This window comes from Nuphar pumila, chromosome 2 (assembly GCF_984573655.1).
Source record: "Nuphar pumila chromosome 2, dmNupPumi1.hap1.1, whole genome shotgun sequence".
Lineage (NCBI taxonomy): Eukaryota > Viridiplantae > Streptophyta > Magnoliopsida > Nymphaeales > Nymphaeaceae > Nuphar > Nuphar pumila.
Genome location: NC_143250.1, coordinates 98,645,249 through 98,664,890, shown reverse-complemented (window position 1 = coordinate 98,664,890; position 19,642 = coordinate 98,645,249). Strand labels below are relative to the sequence as shown.

General features: G+C 40.0%; 1 protein-coding gene across 1 annotated transcript; it reads left to right on the top strand.

The window, feature by feature from the left end:
* Window positions 1–1,308: 1,308 nt before the first annotated feature.
* Window positions 1,309–17,103, top strand: LOC149846349 (uncharacterized). Its single transcript, XM_089991043.1, has 2 exons — window positions 1,309–1,843; window positions 16,835–17,103. The coding sequence occupies exons 1-2, from the start codon at window positions 1,309–1,311 to the stop codon at window positions 17,101–17,103; spliced, it is 804 nt and encodes a 267-aa protein (XP_089847169.1).
* Window positions 17,104–19,642: the final 2,539 nt, after the last annotated feature.

Here is a 19,642-nt window from a genome sequence, read left to right as displayed (position 1 = left end):
ACGGAAAGGTGATAGCTTATGCATCTCGTCAGCTCAAAACACATGAAGTCAACTACCCGACGCATGATCTGGAGTTAGCAGCAGTAGTTTTTGCCCTTAAGATATGGAGACACTACCTCTATGGCGAGCAATTTGAGGTCTTTACCGACCATCAAAGCCTTAAGTATCTGTTTTCTCAGAAAGATTTGAATTTGAGGCAAAGGAGATGGTTGGAATTTCTGAAAGACTATGATTTCGAGCTAAAATACCATCCGGATAAGGCGAATGTTGTCGCTGATGCTCTTAGCAGAAAGGCAGGAGCTCTAGCTAGACTTGCAGACTGGGAGTTATTTTCTTCGATGGCTCATCAGAAGGCAGAAGCTCAATGCTTACCAGGTTGATTATTATTTGTACAAACCACATTGAAATCAGAATTGTGGGATCAAATTAAGGAAAAGCAACTCTTAGACCCAGAATTTATGCAAGTAAGAAAGAAGATTTCAGAAAGTGAGGAGTCAGAATTCAAAATTGATGATCAAGGACTTCTTAGATTTCGTCAGAGAGTGTGCATTCCTAAGGATAATCAACTTAGAAATATGTTGATGGAAGAGGCACATCATTCTAGATATGCCATCCATCCTGGTAGCACTAAAATGTATCGAGATCTGAAAGATACGTTTTGGTGGAGTGGTATGAAGAGAGACATTGCTGAGTTTGTTAGCAAATGTTTAGTATGTCAGCAGGTGAAGATTGAGCACCAAAGACCAGGTGGTCTTTTGCAACCACTCCCCATACCCGAATGGAAGTGGGCGGATATATCAATGGACGTCGTCTCGGGGCTTCCTAAGACGAAGAATGGGATGGATTCTGTGTGGGTGATTGTCGACAGGCTAACTAAGTCAGCACACTTTTTAGTTTGTAAGACAACTCACTCGTGTGACCAACTGGCTCGATTGTTTATTAGAGAGATTGTGAGACTTCATGGAGTACCAGATTCAATTGTTTCAGATAGAGACTCGAAGTTCACATCGCGATTTTGGCAAAGTTTTCAAGAAGCTATGGGGACAACTGAAAATGAATACAGCTTTTCACCCTCAGTCAGATGGTCAGTCAGAGCGAACCATTCAGACCCTCGAGGACATGCTCCGGGCATGTAGTTTGGAGTATTGTGACTCGTGGAATGATATTTTGCCATTAATGGAGTTTGCCTACAACAACAGCTTTCAAGCAAGTATAGGCATGGCTCCATTTGAGGCATTGTATGGTCGACGATGTCGAACTCCCTTGTGTTGGGATGAAGTCGGAGAAAGGAGGCTGTTAGGACCAGAGATGGTTCAACGAATGGCAGATCAAGTGAGATTCATTCGAGAGCGTCTTCTCACAGCACAGAGTCGACAGAAGAGTTATGCAGATAAAAGACGTCGTGAGTTAAAATTTGAGCAAGGTGATCACGTGTTTTTAAGGATATCTCCGTTTAAGGGAGTAATGAGTTTTGGTCGAAGAGGAAAGTTGAACCCCAGATATATTGGACCGTTTGAAATACTTGCGAGGGTTGGTCAGGCAGCATACCGGTTAGCTCTACCACCTTCTTTATCTCGAATTCACAACGTATTCCATGTTTCCATGTTACGGAAGTACGTACCAGATCCCTCCCATATATTGGATACAGTCGAGACTGTATTAGATTTACAAGACGATTTGAGTATGAGGGAAAAGCCCATCGAAATCCTGGACACGAAAGTGCAAAAGCTGAGAAACAAGGAGTTATCTCTGGTATTGGTTAGATGGAGCCATCACAGCAATAAGGAGGCTACGTGGGAGCGTGAATCTGATATCCGCGAGCAATTTCCACAATTGCTTCCAGGTAAGATTCGGGACGAATCTTCTTTTAAGGGGGGTAGAATTGTAAGACCCCCTCCGGCGGAGTCGCCGGAGGGGATAAACATAAAGTTTAAAAAAAAAAAAGGGAAACGGTTTCCCCAAAGGGGAAACCGCGTAGCGGGAAGGGGGTGAGGATAAACCTCACCCCCCAAAATCCGCGGGAGAGGGGGCGAGGTTATCCTCATCCCCTCACCCTGCGTGAGGGTTATAAAAACCCCCACGCAGGGTCTCCTGCCGCGCCCCAGAGAGAGAGAGAGAAAGAGAGCGAGAGAGAGGACTTACCGGCGACGGCGGTGACGACGGCGACGGCAGGGAGGTAAGCCCCTTCGTCCCCACCTCCTTCTTCGTCCTTCTTTTCGGCTGGAAGCACGGAGGGCCGGCAGCCATGGCTGCCGGCAAGTTTCAGGAAATGAAAAAAAAAAAAGAGTCACAGAGATGGAGAGAAAGGGGGGGAGGTCGGCCGGCCCCTGTGGCGGCCGACTCCGACGGCCCCCGGCGACCGACAGACACTATCGGCCGGCCCCGGAGGCCGGCCCAGGCAGGGAATGCAGAGAGAGGGTCGGCAGGGGCCGACCCTCTGCAACCGTTATCGGAAGGGGCACAGCCCCTTCCGCCTTTTTTTTATCGAGGGACCGGTTCGGTCCGGGTGATCGGACCGAACCGGGTCGGTCTGGGTGCGACCCAGACCGAGCCCACCGGTCTGGGTCTCACCCAGACCGAGTGTTCAAAAAAAAAAAAAAACAGAGTCTGGATCGGCCTGGGTGCGACCCAGACCGAACCGGGTCGGTCCGGGTCGCACCCAGACCGAACCGGGTCGTGAGAATTGGGTGAACCGGTTCGAATCAAACCGGTTCAAGCCAAACCGATTCGAAACGAACCAACTCATGTTGAACCGGTTCAGGCTGAATCGGTTCAAGCCAAACCGGTTCAGACCGAATCAGTTCAAGCCGAACCGGTTCGGGATGAACCGGTTCAAGGCAACTGAGTTGGTTATGCTGGTTCGGGTCTGGATCCAGGTATTTAGATCAGATCCAGTTCAATCTGGACCTGTATCAGATCCAGATTAACCAGGTCCAGATTTGACTGGATCAGTCTCGGATCTGGACCCAGTCAGACAGGTCTGGATCCAGTTAAGGCATATATGGATCCAATCAGACTATCCAGGATCCAGTCCAGCAGGCCCAGATCGAATGGGATCCAGTCAATCTGTCCTGGATCCAGTCAGACTAGTCTGGATCCAGTCGAATGGGACAGATCCGGTTCAGACCCAATCAGACTTTCTGGATCCAGTCAGCAATTTTGGATCCAGTATGAGAAGGATCTGAATCCAAACAGACAGGGTTTGGATCCAGATCAGGATTGGATCTGAAAATAGTTTCGAAGTGGCCCGAAATCCGAAATGTGCCAAGAGATCCATTTGGATCCGTGAGATCCATTTCAGTAAAATGGACATATCTTCGCACTCCGAACTTGGAATCGAGCGAGGTTTGGTGCGTTGGATTTGTATTAAAGAGAGGAATCCATTGGTCTATGAACGTCAGTCAAAATAGTAATACAGAAATCGTGGTTTCTTTAATAAGATTCGGGAAGGGTATTTTGGTAATTTTAGTAAGAGGTTTTGTGATTAATTCAAATATATTGCTTTAATTACCAGATCCTACTGTTAGAGCATCTTGAGACTCACTCTTGGTGAAAGTACAGATTCGCACTTGAGGTAAGGGATGTTATAAGTAATTTTAGATGTGAATAAACCCTTTACACGTTGCTTGTTATCGTAGTGCTATAAAGGTTATGTGATTAGCATGATAGCTTTGAGTTAGACCATGACATGCATAAAATTCATGCTTGACAATTGTGAGTTACTTTAAATACATGTTTATTCTGAGATGTATGTTAGGGTTAATATGTCATGCATGATAGAAAGAGATTGTGTTTATGATTGCATGTTAATTGAGCATTTATATCATGCATTGTGATGAGATTGAGTTAGATTAGAGTCTCATTTAATTCATTCATGTGGTGTGAATGGATATTTAGAGTTCAGCATGCAGTACCCCTTAAATCCCGGAAGTGGCGACCTGTGGCAAGGGCTACCTGGTTCGCGGCCAGAGTGCAGCCACCATGGAGAGTGGGCCGCCGGTGATTTAATGATGTAGAGACACTACATCATTGCGTGCTAAGTGAGAGCGGTGTAAGTCCTAACGTCATCATGGGATTGAGAATGAGATTGTTGTGATTAGTCATGACACCACTCGTGAGGGAACGAGTGAATTTTGAATTTGAGAATATTGTTCAACGTGTGAACTTAGTTATGACTTAGGATTTCACTCACACTGGGTTGAGACTCTAGAGGACAATGGAGGGTTAATAACCATCATGGTTAGGATGTAGCATGAACCATGCCGAGATTGAGAGCTTGACCTCCCGGCTAGCTACCGGTGGGGTCCCCGTGGTGGTTCACTGCAGTGCCTGGTGGTCTGGGGACCACTGGGAGTGTATGGTTCATAGTCTGGCCAACACGTAGAATTGGGGTGTTCTACAGGGTTGCTACGCCCATAGATGGCTATTACCGGTATAGCCAACCTAGTGATAGTAGAGAGAGAAAGAGTTTTTGAGAATGATAATGGGGGAAATTAAAATATACAAACATGTGTGGTGTGTCGAGAAATTAAAATAAGACTAGGGGCTTAGAGCCCACTACAGTTGTAAATTATTGTTTATTTACTTATGATTATCTCTTACTGGGTTGTAGACTCACCCCCATTTGTGTTTAATTACAACTGTAGGTGCCAGGTATTAAATCAGTCGCTTGTGAGCAGTTCTCTTTTCAGTCTTCAGCAGAGCAGTGGTATACTTTTACTTTCCTTGTCATTGAGAATAAATTGTAATTGCTTTTCTCTGTTATGAATGATGATCAATGTAAGAAAAAGTTTTATTATGAAATAAAATGAAAAGTTTTTTTAGCCACGTTTTCACTGTGTAAGCTTTGCACTCTTCCCTCTGGGAAGTAATACCAACCGAACTCGGACTCCTGAGGTCCCAGATCGGGGTGTTACAATTGTACCCCTTGGTAACTAACCAGACTTTGTATTTGGCAATGGTCTCATCAGCATGGCATTTTATTTTGTGTATCCATTACAACCAACTAAGTTGTGGGCATCAATCAATGGGACAAGAGTCTAGGTTTGATTTCTATACAAGGTATTTATTTTATTTTCTATGGTGTGTTGCCACCTTGGCTCCTAGATGACATGATCAAAATCTTGTGGTCTGAAAGCTTTTGCAGACATGGCTCTAAATAATATGCAACACTATTCTTGGTATCTAGATCCGAATCCACATGTTTCAATGACCGTTCATATGGAGTTTTGTCACCCAAGTTTGGACTCAAGAGCCTATTGATCAGATACACAATAGTACAGAAAGCATCAACCTAGAACTTGACCTCTAAAGATGCATGCACCAAAAGACTCATCCCTATCACATAAACATGTTTGTGTTATGCTCAACAATGTGGTTTTGTTGAGGTGTACACAAACAAGTAAACCACCTTTTTATCTCATGTTTATTTAAAAATTTAAAGAAAGCACTACAGAAAAATTTGCCACCACCATCACTATGAAAAATTTTGATTTTCTTTTAAAGCAGATTCTCACTTTAAAATTTTCAAGACATGAAGCATCATATTTTCTAAACAATGGAAAGATCCATGAAAAACATGAGTAGTTATCCACTAGGAGCAAGTAGTAAACCTATCCTTCTCTAGAAGGAGAGGAAGTAGGCCCCATAGGTTGGCATGCATAACTTCTAATGGTAAACTCTTGTCATCTTTCTTAATGTTTTGAAGGTTGCACTTTAACCAGAGAATATTGAGGTTTGAGTGAGACACGGGATTGTTCCAAGGCAACCCATGCATTCTGAGCAAAGGGAATCTGAATGATTTGCTCCAGTAACAATGGCCTTAAACCAACTCAACGCGAGTTGATCAGCCAACTTCCAAATAACATACTCAAGATTAGTTTTGAGATGCTCACCTTCTCTTATAAATTGAGTTGGCACTGGGTGTGATCCATCAACACACTTAATGAGATCCTGATTATACATGATAGTTTTTATTTGCGAGTACCATAACAAGTAGTTGTCCTGATCTAATTTGATGGACATTAGGGAAGAGAACACATTTTATTGCGGAATTAGGCACCGAGAGGATGAGCTTGATGCCATCACCACTAACTAACGGAAGAAACAAATGGATCATACTAACTTGATGGAACCAACATGCTCTGATACCATGTAAAAGTAAGAAACACACAAACTCATACACCCATGCACAAGAAAAACATGATTTTAAAGCGGTTCAGTCCAAACTGACCTACGTCCATTGTGGGTCTCTGTGTGTGTGTGTGTGTTCACACCCCATAAAGGAGGTATCTTCCCTTTTTATTAAGGATCATAAAGGTTACGCATTTAGGGGGTTTCTCCAAATACAAAGAAACCCAATTACATCAAGACTCCTTCTGTTTACATACATGTTCAGATATACATTCATTAGGGGTCTTCTTCTTGGATGATGAGTTCTCTTTTCCTCTCTTTGCTTTAGTTGCCAAGGAGTCTTTGTTTTGTACAATCGCTGATGTAGGAGTCCTGACTAGAACTTATCTTTTCAGCATTGGATATTTCCTTCACACAATGTGGGTCCATCTCAACCTGTGGACCAATTTGATGAGGATTCATCTCAACATGTGGATTTGGATCTATCTGTACAAAGTGCAGCAGATCTTTGATCGCACCAGATCTGACCTCGATGGCTGGGATTAAAGGTTCAAGGTATTCAAACATTACTATATTTTCTTACCAAACTTTTGCTAATGGAAAAGCGATAGCAAGGTTACAAATCTATGTACATTAGTTTTTTTTCCAATCATTCCTAAAGTCTTAACAATCATTACAAAGATTAAGTTGTACACTGTATCTAGGACCCAACTTTAACCTAACATTTAACTTATTTGGATCCAAATTTGTGTGCAAACAGCACCCCAACCTAGATCAAGATTTATGTCTAATTACATACTAAATCATGGCTTAAACATAGTTATGCAACCTAAAAAAGCACATAGTAGACTGCAATTTTTAGATTGGAGTCCAAAAGTATGACCTACATGGTACTTAGAATTTACTTGAAATTGAACATGGACTGCAGAAACCACAACTATCCTGAAAAGTATTTTAGTATGGATAGAGTTCATGCTAATAGAATAGTCTTGTGATAAAATAGATGGATTACTGTTCGTGATAATAAAGTACTCGAGAGCACTCATTATCAAAGGTCTATGAAGCACAATTACTAAGTAGCAATAATTTTTGTATAGCTTTGACTGAAATATGAAGGAAATATGTTCCCCTGAGTCTGCAGAACATTGCGGGAGACAAAAGCCTGATGACAAATTCTTAGATGGCTGAACGACTGATAGAAAAGCATCAATACTGGTAGCGTTGGACCTAGCACTCTGTCCAGGTTCCTTTCCTGAAGAGCATAAATTTTTTTCCTTATAAGATTAAGATCTGATCAACTTCATTCTTCTAATGATGTCTATTCATTCTTTGGAAAATTGGGAAGCATCTTCCCTGCTGAGTACTAGCTATTTTAATTTCTGGACTTTGTAGACTAAGTGATTCTCATGGAAGCTTTTGGGATATTCATTTTTGGCACAATAATCACTTTAAATCTGTTGATGCCAGTGAGTCTGAGTATTAGTTTAAGAAAAAACTTCATGGTTATACCTATTATGCATGACCATATTTATTGAGAAGTTTCTTTTTCCACGTTCTTCTCATGCTCTGTACTTTTACAGTTATAAGACAAACATGGAAACCAACTATAAAATGTACTTGGTTAATTAGAATACATCTAAACAATTTTTCCATAATACCAAAAGGCCATTTCAAATCTTAAAAGCCAATAAAAAACAATGGCTACCTTTTGAAATGCTCACTAAGACAAAAATGTTTATACATGCCTAAATCCCCCAAGTGATGATGGTTGAAAAACCAATAGCCTACAATGTACCAAATATTTAAACCTCAAAAAAGCATATTTTTATGTCAAAAAACTATGGTCCAAGAGTCAATTCTTACTATTTTGACCATATTGAATACATCCATGAGGTTAGATTAGGTCAAAACGACCTCCTCCTATGAGTTACATCTAGAGGGTTTCAACTACTTTTTATGTGTCAATCCTTTCATACCTCCCTAGTGAAAGCTTTCGCCTAAGAAGGCTGAGCTGGCCGGATTATTTCCCCAGTGAAAGCTTTCACATAAAAGGCTGAGCTGGCAGGATTTTTTTAAAATTTGGTGCCCATTTTTGTGAAAAGCCTTTAATTTACAAGAGAATGAAACAAAAGTCCTTAATTTGAAAGAGGGGGTCATCTTCCCCTCAAACGTACAGGCTTTTATGAGGAAAAACTTTATATTCATGACTAAGGGTGTCAACGGGCCTGGTTTACCTGGACCCAACCCGAACCAAACCCTATAAGGTCCGGGTATGGTGATAATTAATAAGACTCGATCAAGACCCGAATCCAGACCCGAAGGTCTGATTAATACATGGACCCGGGTATAGTTTGTGAAATTTGATACTAGACCCCGACCCGACCCGAGTTCTGATTAAGACTGAAAATTTTCAATGTAAAAATGATTAAAAAATATGGTTTTACCGGGTATGGTCCGGTTCTGGTTCATGTAGTTCTTAGCGGGTTCGGGTATGGTTTCTCTTATAGTGGACCCGATTAGACTCGGGTCTGAACCTGATACCATACCTGAAAACTGGGTCCAAGTCTGGTACCACCTGGGTCCGAACCAAACCGGACCCGTTGACACCTATTTATGACTGATACGCAACTATCACATGCTTTTTAAGCAAATTGGGATCAAGTCATCTCAAAATCATCCCTATCGTCATAACACTTCTGAAGATCTCATTGTGGCAAGTTGTTTTGATCAAATCGGACTGCATAGATTGACACGGTCCATTTAGTGAAGATTGGCGTCTGCATCTCCAAAATTTTTATGTTCTAAAAAAACTTTATCGAGAATATGAGATTTGATCAAAATCAAAACAACATGAAACACTGATCATTCAAAACTATGAGAAACACTCAAAGTAGGTATTTACACCATTCAAAACTATGAGAAACAAAAAAGAAAAAGAAAATCAATAAGGTGTTTACACCATTCAAAACTATGAGAAACACTCAAAAGTGTTGCACAACCTAGAAACATATATGGAAGTGAACAGCCAGCAAAAAAGTTGCTAACTTATACAGAACCCTCACACTGCAGAGAAATGAGACCATGCATAACACCATCATAAACCCTGCTAACACAAAACGACTAGCTGAATAACAACAGATCACGGCTTCCATGCCTTAAAAAATCTGGACTCAGAGAGGAGAGCAGAGACTGCGTAAGCTACGAAAGCAAAGAAAGCCATGGTTATTGAAGCAGCAGCCTGTTTCGTTCAGCCCACATCTTCCCATTAAGTGACCAGATTCTCTGTGAGGAGTTTCCTATGTAATAAAAAAAAAAAAATTGGAAAGGCAAGCTGGGGTTAGGCAGACCCCCCCCCCCCCCCCCCCACTCCACCAGTTATTATTCAACTTACAACTAACTGGGTAGGGATGCACAACAAACAAAGCCCGCTCGGCTCAAAGCTTGTCCGTGCTTTAAATGAGCTGAACTTGGCTGGGACGAGCAAACGAGCTGAGTTTGATCAGCCTACCGATAAGATTCGGTAGGCTCGATAAGGCTCGGATACAAGTATATATATAATATATTTGCAATTTCATTCAACAAGTTATTGTTAGTGTAATGGGTAGGCCGTTGAGACTAAGTTTAGTATGTATATATTATTTTGGGTGTCATTGACTAATAAATGTATGCTTTGGCTTAGTTGTGGGTAACATGAGAAACCTGAGAGATGTTAGGGTTTGAAATCCACCTTCAACAATATTTTTAAAAAATGATTTTCTTGAAATGCCTTGAAGCTCGGCTCGGCTCAAGCTCGGAATCACGCCGAGTCCGGACAAAGTCATTCAAGCTCGGCACCGAGCTTGGACAGATATTTTGCATCGAGCCGAGTTTGAACAGCCCAGGCTCGGCTAGTGTGCATCCCTACCACTGGGGTTTTGAACCTGCAACTCCACAGGGAGACGTGCACTGACAGCTCCTACCAACCACCCAGAGCCTCCGTTGGTAAAAAAAACAAAATGTTGCAACAAGGAAGTTTGAAACTTGCACTGCAAAGGGGTTAAAAATGGAGTTCACCAACATGATTCTAACTCACCTGGCTGCCTAAAACATCGATGAACAAGGGAACCGGTTGCATCATAACTTTCCCGGACCCTAACTGAACAAGTTTGTCGACGACGCATGCAATCGCCGATACTGCAATGAGGTACCCTCTCAATAAGAAAACAGCGTACGGTAAGTACTACATTATCAGAAAACCACATAAGTATTGCATTATCTTATGTTTTTTTATTTTTTGAAAAAATTACATTAACTTTTGGTCTATTTACAAATACCGAACTAACTTTTAAAATATTACAAATTCACACCTAGTTAACAAAGCAATTCTCAAAAGTTAGGCACATATTTGTAATATTTCTAAAGTTAGCTAGGTGTGTTTTAAATAAGCCAAAAGTTGGGCATTTTATTTTTGAAGGCATTTGTAATTTTTATTAAAGTTAGGTCACTCTCTCTCTCTCTCAGAGTTGCTGCAATATAATCATGCCATTGTGTTTACTGTAATGAACAGTTTTTCATAATATTTTTGTCAAATAGCTTATCCTTTTCGTTGAAAGGCATATTTTCATCAAATATCTAGATATGCAAGTATAAACATGCACTCATCAAACATCTAGATATAGAAGTATATATACATGTACCGCTTATCCTTAGAGAAGCCCTTCTTATTAAAGACAGGAAGGAGAGAACAAAAGCCAACACCATGACCAATACGGTAGTCATTAATCTGGTAGTGCTCTCCCTGTTTTTTGGAACAGCGGTTGGACCAACAGACACATGGGACATCTGAGGGTTGTCCATTGGCGATCTTGTTGGCGAGGAAGAACCAATTTGTGATATGTGGGCGATCTTCTTTATTGATCTGTCCTGCCCATGAGAATGTGTGCAGGAAGAGGAGTCAAGTTTTGCTAAGAAGGGAACTTTAGCATTTGTGATTGCTTTGTTTCTTCTTGTTGGCCACTCTTCCTATATGCAATTAATTACAATTTGGGAATTCATTGGGCTCTCCTTATCCCTGTTTAATGGTTTTTTGTGTGCTACTGCAAGGTAATATGCTTACACACATGCTTTACTTTTTAAGAAAATATTCACATGCAAAAATTTGTTACTTTTAGTCACAAAAATGGATACGAGAACAAATGCATGAAGCGGAAGCGGGAAGCAAGATATAATTGTAAAGTGATTATGCAAGCATAGGAATAATGAAAAGAAAACACATAGAAAGCAATATGAAGTGAGAGCAAAAGCAAATAAGAAGTGATGTAAAGACATAGATAAACATATATAAAACCAACAGGCAAGCTTGTTATAAAAATATTTAAATTACTAATATAAAAAGTGAGGGAGAAGCTAGTGAGAAGTGACAAGAAGTGAAAGAAAAATGTTAAGAAAGTGAAAGGAAATTGATTTGGAAAATGAGGAGGAAGCACGCTTTCCATTAAAACCAATCAAGTTTATCATATTTTAGAAGCTGCTAAAAAGAGGTGTTTTTCCGCTTTCCAAATGAGTTTTCGAGAAAGTGATATACACCATCCATCTAGCAAAAAGTTTCTGATAACTATAGTTTTACCATTTTAATTTACTTATTTACCATTCTTTTCACTAATTTAAAGAAAGAGCAAAGGTTAAAGTGTCAACTTATACGTGAGATACACGAACAAGTTGTATTAGATGTACCTGTGATGCACCTAAACCGTAGACAAGTTATTACATTAATACATTCTAAGCAAATTATGGAGAGATGATCAAATACCATCTAACATGATCAATATAATAACTCATGTTGTGTACAGTGGGACCCACTAGCTGTCTATGTGCTTCGTGATTGAACAGCTGGATGGTTAGGTCACACCATCGTAACCGTGGGGTCTCGGGTCGTTATCCCTCAGCTTTCGTATCAAAAAAATGAAGGGAAAAAGTTTCATTGAAAAGCTAACCTTTTGCCCCTAATTCTAAAATAGGTCTCACTTTTCCGAAATTTTAGATATAGCCCATAAAACAGTCAAATAAGGGCTTCAAGTCAACATCTATAATCTTGAAAAAAGTGATTCCTTTTTTGTTTTCTGTATTGTCCTTTAAGAACTAGTATAATTAAAGTTAATTTAATAACTTTAGCAAGAAAAGTGATACTGGCAATCATATGAGCAATATGCTGAAAATATGAGCAGCTTTTTTGAAAAGTCTTGAAACATAGGCACCTTTTTGAGCCTAAGCTCGGCTTGTGGGGCCCAACATCAAATAGAAGGCAGCCAGTTGTGGTTTTCCTGCAAGAAACACAAGAAAATGCATGAGGATGTATGTAAATATGAGAAACGTATGAAAATACATAGAAAAATGCAATAAATGCATGTGAAAAATATATTGGACATCTCTCGAAGAGACGGCAATTTATGCTCGGGTCGGATGACAATTCATCAAGTGGGACGACAATTGACATGTCGTCAGATCCAACTCTGCAAGTGTTGCTCGTTTGGGAATCTTTTCCAATTCCTGAATGATGACATTCCTGAAAACTTCCATACATTGTCTGACAACAATTCATTTCCAACTAAATCCTTTCTAAGGACAAGTCAAATTTTCAGGAAAACTTTTCCTTTACTTTGAGCTTTTTGACAACAGTTGGCTCATCTGGGATGACAAGAGCCTGGGGTCTGACGACAAGTTGGCTTGTCGTCAAACATTCTGATAGGCCTTTTTAAGTCAAATTTTTGTATGAATTTTATCATCTCTTCTCTTCGATCCGGCCTTTTCTTGAGGCCATTTCTATGCCCCCTTTGAGTACACATAAACATGGTGAAAATGGCCAAGAATCACATTTTTTTCTGCTTTCGATGATTTAGATCATCATGCATGAATATCGCCTGATCCAAAGTGGAGCTTCGGTTTTTCATTCTTTTCATCCTTGCTTTGACTTAATAACCGTCTTATTTCTTATTCTTTTGTAGAATCTCTTTCGACTGTTGTTGTTATTGAGCCTTTGCTTCATGAGTATCTAAAAGAATTCCATCTCCATCGTGTCGTGCTCCTACGAGGCCTAGGGTGAAACAGAAACTCATTAGTGTGCTGGCTGAGTGCTGGAATTCACACATGAGTATCTTCTGGTTGTCGTTCACGGAGATGATAATGATCTTAGACGAGACTATCAAGATCTTGGTGTTTCATGAACGAAGGTTCCTTCGACTATCATGAGTGTAACTCCCAAGATTTTTAACTACCTGTAAAACACGTGAAAAAATTAAACTTTTTTTTCTCTGACAGACAAATATAAATGGATAAGCCTTCAACTAAGTAAACCCCAATTTTTCTAAGTAAATATGTAGTCTTTCAAACCACAACTTAGGAGCCTATTTTGACTCGTAGAGAGCACAATTAAGTTTACACAAAAAGTTAAGGGGATACTTGTCTTCAAACCCAGGTGGTTGACTCATGTACACTTCTTCTTTTAGTATGTCACGAAAAAAGACATTATTTATGTCCAACCGATGGATCAGCCACACAATAAAAAGTAACACAGGTTTAAGAACTTGATTGAATATATCAAAATAGTCAACTCTTTCCTGTTGACTGTTCCCATATGATTTCATTTGTATGCCTTTTGATCTTATAAATCCACTTACACCCAACAAGGTTGGTTGGCTTATCTGGAGAGACAAGGGATCAGGTTTGGTTTTGATAAAGAACCTTGACTTCTTCTTTCGGCTTGACGCCACTTAGGTTTGGTGAGAGTTTGGGTAAAAAAATAAGGTTCTTGATTTTCTTCATTTATTACATGGAGGAGAACAATAGGGCTTTGGTTCCAAAAAATAGTATGATGAGTTATGGAAGGCATTTGATGAGAGAGATCAATTATAAGATTTAAGCATGGGAATGAAGATATGGAACACAGATCATGTCCCTTAGACTCATTTGGCTTACTAGGTTAGACAGGCGTGGGAATATCAGGCCCACTTTGTGGATAAAAGAGAGGTGTTTCAGGGGGAGTCGTTGTAGGGGAAGAGTCATTTGACTACCCAACTAACCGATTAGGTTGATCAGTTTCATGATGAATCCCAGGGAAAGAGTCTTGGGACAATCCAACGTATTGACTAGATAGACCAATTTCATGTTGACTTACAGGGTTAGGCAAGAGAATTGGAATTAGGGATGACTTTGTTCAACAGTTTCATGTAATGTAGGACTCTTGGGAGGATTGAACCTTTGACTTTGAATCCAAGTTGACACTTCTTGAGATGTAATCAGCTCTTTCTTTATGGTATAAAAGAATTGTCCTTTATCAAAAACATGTCTTAAGACAAAGGTTTTTTTGGTCACTGGGTCATACCATATGTATCATGGAACAACGTTGGTGCGGGACCCAGAGATCCACATGAATTTGCTCTAACGGAGCTTGAGCAAAAAATTCAGCTTTTACCAAAAGGTAACTTGTAAATTTTGTTGATAGCACATGATGAACATAACTCAAACTTATTATTCATAGATAAAATGGATTTGATTTTCTCAAGTTTTTCTAGAACCTTAAGACCAGGGTAAAGTCGACAATGCCACACTTCATCAGAAAATTGAAATATATTATTACTAACTTTAGCAAATCTAACTATAGGAGATTGGTTCTTTTTTCTATGTTGCTCAACCGACCATGGGTAAAGTTCTCCCTTAATTGGTCATCTTAAGAGAGTAGTCTTACTTTGCAAATCCTTCACACAAAATCCATTAGCATCAAATTAAAACAAACAATGATTATCTATTATAAACTTAGTTATTGACGATAGATTTTGCTTAATAAAAGGCACATGTAGAACATATTTTAATATAAAAGCTTTATTTTCAAGTTGCAACAAGAGATCACCTGAACTGAAAATAGGTAGATGTGCGCTACTTCCAACCATGATGCAATATGCTTCCTAATATTCACTCTTATTGGTCATACCTTGGTCTTTAGATGTGACATAATGTGTAGCTCTTGTGTTGGGTACCATGTTCTACCTTGGTCTTTAGATGTGACATAATTAATGTGTAGCTTCTGTGTTGGGTACCATGTTGAATCTTGCATGTTATTAAGGACCATGGCTGCAAACGCTTTTGAAATATCATAGCATTTGTGGGCAGTATGATTGCGACAACTATAAAATTGATAGATTACTTGTCCTTCTTTCTATTGTGGTCGTGCATACTGAGATTGGCTACCTTAATTATTTTTATTGAAATTTTAAAAATTTTCAAAAAACTGCTCAGCTCCTCTGAAGCAACCTCTACTTCGACCAAGGGCACCACCTCTTCCAATCACTTTGAGAAAAGAAGGCCGTGGTGGATACTCTCCTTGCAAAGATTGTTTATTGATCATTTGTAACCTCTTCTCTTGATTTAACAAGCGTTTATAAATTTTAACAAAGGTGGGTAAAGAATCATGCGTAAAAAGAGAGGTAACAAAGCTTTCATAGTCTCTTAATAAATCATTTAATGTACAGTGAATTAGATTTTCATCATATACATATTCACTAACAACAAATAACAAATTAGCAAAAAATTTGATATGGTTTAAATACTCTACCATACTTTTTTTTTCTTTGGAATATCTTGAAGGTTTTTCATCATATACTAGATTGGGAGGAGTAGAACTTTTCCAGTGTGACCCAGGCTTCATGAGCAATAGAGATACAAATAATCTGTCCCAGGGTAGACTCAATAACAGTTGCACGAATCCAACTAAGGGCCAACTGATCTCTCATATCATAAATATAGATTCGGTTTCACCTCTTCAACTTCTTTAATATATTGACTTGGAGTGTGAAATGACCACTCAACATATTTAATTAAATCCTAAGAGAACATAACATACTCTATTTGCGATCTCAATAGGAGATAGTAGTGTCGATCCAGCTTAATTAATACCAAGGATAAGAATGTGTTTCACTGAATAACTGGATTCTACATGAGTGGAGAGAGACCTTATGAAGATGAAGCTGAGCTGGATGCCATGATGGTCACGACTAGGCAACATAGAACTTTGTACACAAATAACTGGTGCATGCCGTTTGGCTCCGATGCCATATAAAGAAGGAACACATGTCTAGGGGACGAGCACACACACTCACAGGAGCATGTGGTATAACGTGGTTTGGTCAACCCGACCCATGTTCAAGATGAACACTATCTCTAATTCACATAGGAGTCGGTCTCTCTTCAATTAAATAAGCAGGTACATGAGAGATACATTTAGACGTGGGTAGGACTCTATTGCTTAATCTCCTTAGAGTCCATGCATATACGAGTCCCAGTTGGGACGAGTACTTTCAATGGTGGGAGTCCTATCAGCTAGACTTCTTGTTAGGAATCTCCTCATTGTGAGGAACTCTTGGACGGCTCCCTTCATAATGGGGACTTCTCATGGCATAGTCTGGATCTGGATTCACGTGGAGTTGTGAGTTTGGATCTAGAGTCTGAGAGTTTGGATCAGGGCTCGTTGAAGTGCCATGAAGGCTTCTCGGTGGTAACATGTCTTGTTGCATGCTTATATTTTGCTCCTTCTGTACCACAAAACAGGCTTTGTCCCAACTTGAAAGTTCCAATTGCAAGCCATCCTCATATACGAGAAAAGTGCTGGACAAACCAGGTGGTGCGTGCAGGCTGCCCTGTAAGATGCCTTTGTTATGTGTGATCCTTGGTGTAGATGCGGTTTCCCGAGCAAAGATGCTGAGGAATCATGTGAGTGCACTTGAAGATGCCATAGCCTTGTCAAGAGCCGACTGTGAATGGGCATTTGGCCTGTTTGTTGCACTAGACAAGCCAGTTGATGCAGATACAGCTGCAGTTATCCGATCTTTGCTGAGAAAGTGTTCAAGCCTCCGCGCATCAAAGGCCGAGTATGATGACGAGGTTGTAATGTTGAATATCATCATAACTATTGCTGGTAAATATTTTGGCCAATCAGAAAAATAATGCATTGCATGTATGATCAGTAATGTTAACCAGATAACTTTTCTTTTCTGTCTATTAGTGAAGGTATGACTATCTTTGGCAACCATTGCCTGGTCTGATCCTGAAGTGCCCATTGTTTGAACCAACTTTTTTTTTTTGAAAGGCAAACTCGGGTTAGGCAGACCCCCACCAGTTATTATACAACGTAACTCTGCTAGACTTGTTCAGTTTTGAGAAGATTAAAGTTATATTATATACTAACCGTAAAGCTCATTTTTTTGGTAAAAGCTTTAGCTAAGTTAGATAGAGAGGGATGAATAACACATGAAAAGATCACCCCCTAGATTTACACCCTCTGTTAGAAGGTTGATTTTTTTGTACACAGTTTACTTCTTAACTGATTAATGAACTGGTAGGGGTCTGCCTAATCCCCTCCTCTACCCTTTTGCATCATATTCCTTGTTTCTTTCACGTTGGCTAAGACCATTTGTCATTCGCTCTTCCCTTCCCACCCACTATTATCATCATCTTCTTCCATTCGCCCAAGAACCAATACTGTCCTTTCTCTCCTCTTGCACTGACCACTGTCCTTTATAATCTCGCGTTTATGAGCATTTGCCGTATATTGAACAGTGGAAGTGTTTATGGATTTTTTATAAGTAAACTGCATTTGTCTTTTTATGAACAATAAGCAAAAAATGCATCAAGGGCCTAAACGTTTACATGGTTAATGTTTAATAACCCTTGTTCATAATCGTTTTTTATTTACCAACGGGGCTCTGCTTGTTTGGTAGGCACTGTTAGTGCACGTCACCATGTGTTGGGACGTTGCAAGTTCAAAACCCAATGGTATGTTGTATAACTGGTGGGAGTCTGCCTAACCCCAGCTTGCCTTTCAAAAAAAAAAATAAGCATGTTTTTGTTGGCTAAATTGGTGATAGGAATAGGACAAACCAGGGTTACTACTAGGGATGGCAGTGGACAGGGGGAAAGCGGGGCCGCCCTGCCTGGCCCCGTTGGACTGTGGATGAAGGGTATGAAACGGGGGTGGAGGCGGGGATGAAGGTTAAAATCCATCCCCGAACGGGGATGGAGGCAGGGATGGACGTACACTTTTCCCCGCCCCGCCTCATCCCCGCCAAGTCACTTTTCCCCGCAATATCCCCGCCCCGCCTCATCGCCGTTTGAACCGGGGATGGAGGACATGAAACGGGGATGAAGGCGGGGGTGGAGGTTAAAATCCATCCCCGCCGGGGATGGAGGTTCTAATCTTGAGGCGGGGTGGGGGTGGAGACCTTGTCCCCCACCCCGCCCCACTGCCATCCCTAGTTACCACCGATGCAAACTGTTTGAATCTGGAACAACTAAATACATGGGGAAGTCTGATCCGGGTCCTGAACATCATAAAATTGCAAAACCTTCGTCTTGGATCTGACCCATTTGCATCCCTACCTACATGTGGAAACTGTTTATGAATTATCAAATTGAAGATTTTCTAAACGTCTAAATGTGTTCCCCATAAAGAAAGACTGTAAACTAACGCATTATGCAAAATTTTTTTTTGAAAGGCAACATTTTGCAATCAGAAATTTGAATCTTTGAACATCTATTTTGAAATACAAAATTCATGCTTGCCAGAGGTTTTCTTGATTCATTTCTCTGTCGTTCTTTATCTTTTCATGTGACTAGGAAACCCGTTTTCCAATTTCATTTACTGAACAGGCCCCATTTTGATAAATCCAATAGTTCGGACCAGGTCTAAAATCTAGGGCCATTTAAAAAATGGACCGGTTCCATGTATGAAAAATATAAACCTGAAACCAAGTAGATCCGAACCAATCTTTTTACCTGACCCAAATGGTTCTATGTAACTTATATGCAAACCGACCCAAACCTGATTCAGTATGTACCTAAAACCATTTTATACTCAACCATTTATAATATGTATTGGGACCGAGCTGAACCGGAACTCGTCTTAGACCGGACACCCAAACTGATCCTAATCCAAACCTAATGTAAATTATAAGAAATTTAAATATTATTACAATTGATAGAAACATAGTCATCATTAATCCAATAGGTTTCCTTTATGATAACAATTTTTTTAACTCTAAGAAGTTAAAAATCCTAATAAATCTTGCATTAAAACAAAAACCACCCATTTATACTCTACCTAACTTGTACCTCAACTGATTAACTCAAACACCCTTAGAATATCTAGATCCAACCCAAACACGAACCAAATTAAGACCCGACCCATTTGGAGCTGACCTGAATTTTACCTAAATCTGTTAACTCATACGGGTCCACAATTTTCAGTTATACCAAAATCCAAACCCATACCAAAATCGAACAAGGCCATGTATGGGTCTATTTGTTAAACCTGATTGAAAAATAGCGCTACTTAAGACTTGAACCATTTGGAAATTGGAACTGAACCAATTTGCACCCAAACCCGTTAACCTATATATGTGGGTCATTTATTTTAACCATAGTGAAACTCATACCCGGACCCACATCAAATAGGGTTTGAGTTTAGGTCTAATTTTTAGACCTGATT

Excerpts from the sequence above, each read along its gene's own strand:
- LOC149846349 (XM_089991043.1), top strand. The coding sequence starts at position 1,309 with ATGGTTCAACGAATGGCAGATCAAGTGAGATTCATTCGAGAGCGTCTT. Across the intron at positions 1,844-16,834 it reads ATTTCCACAATTGCTTCCAG|ATGCGGTTTCCCGAGCAAAG; the intron begins GTAAGATTCGGG and ends TCCTTGGTGTAG.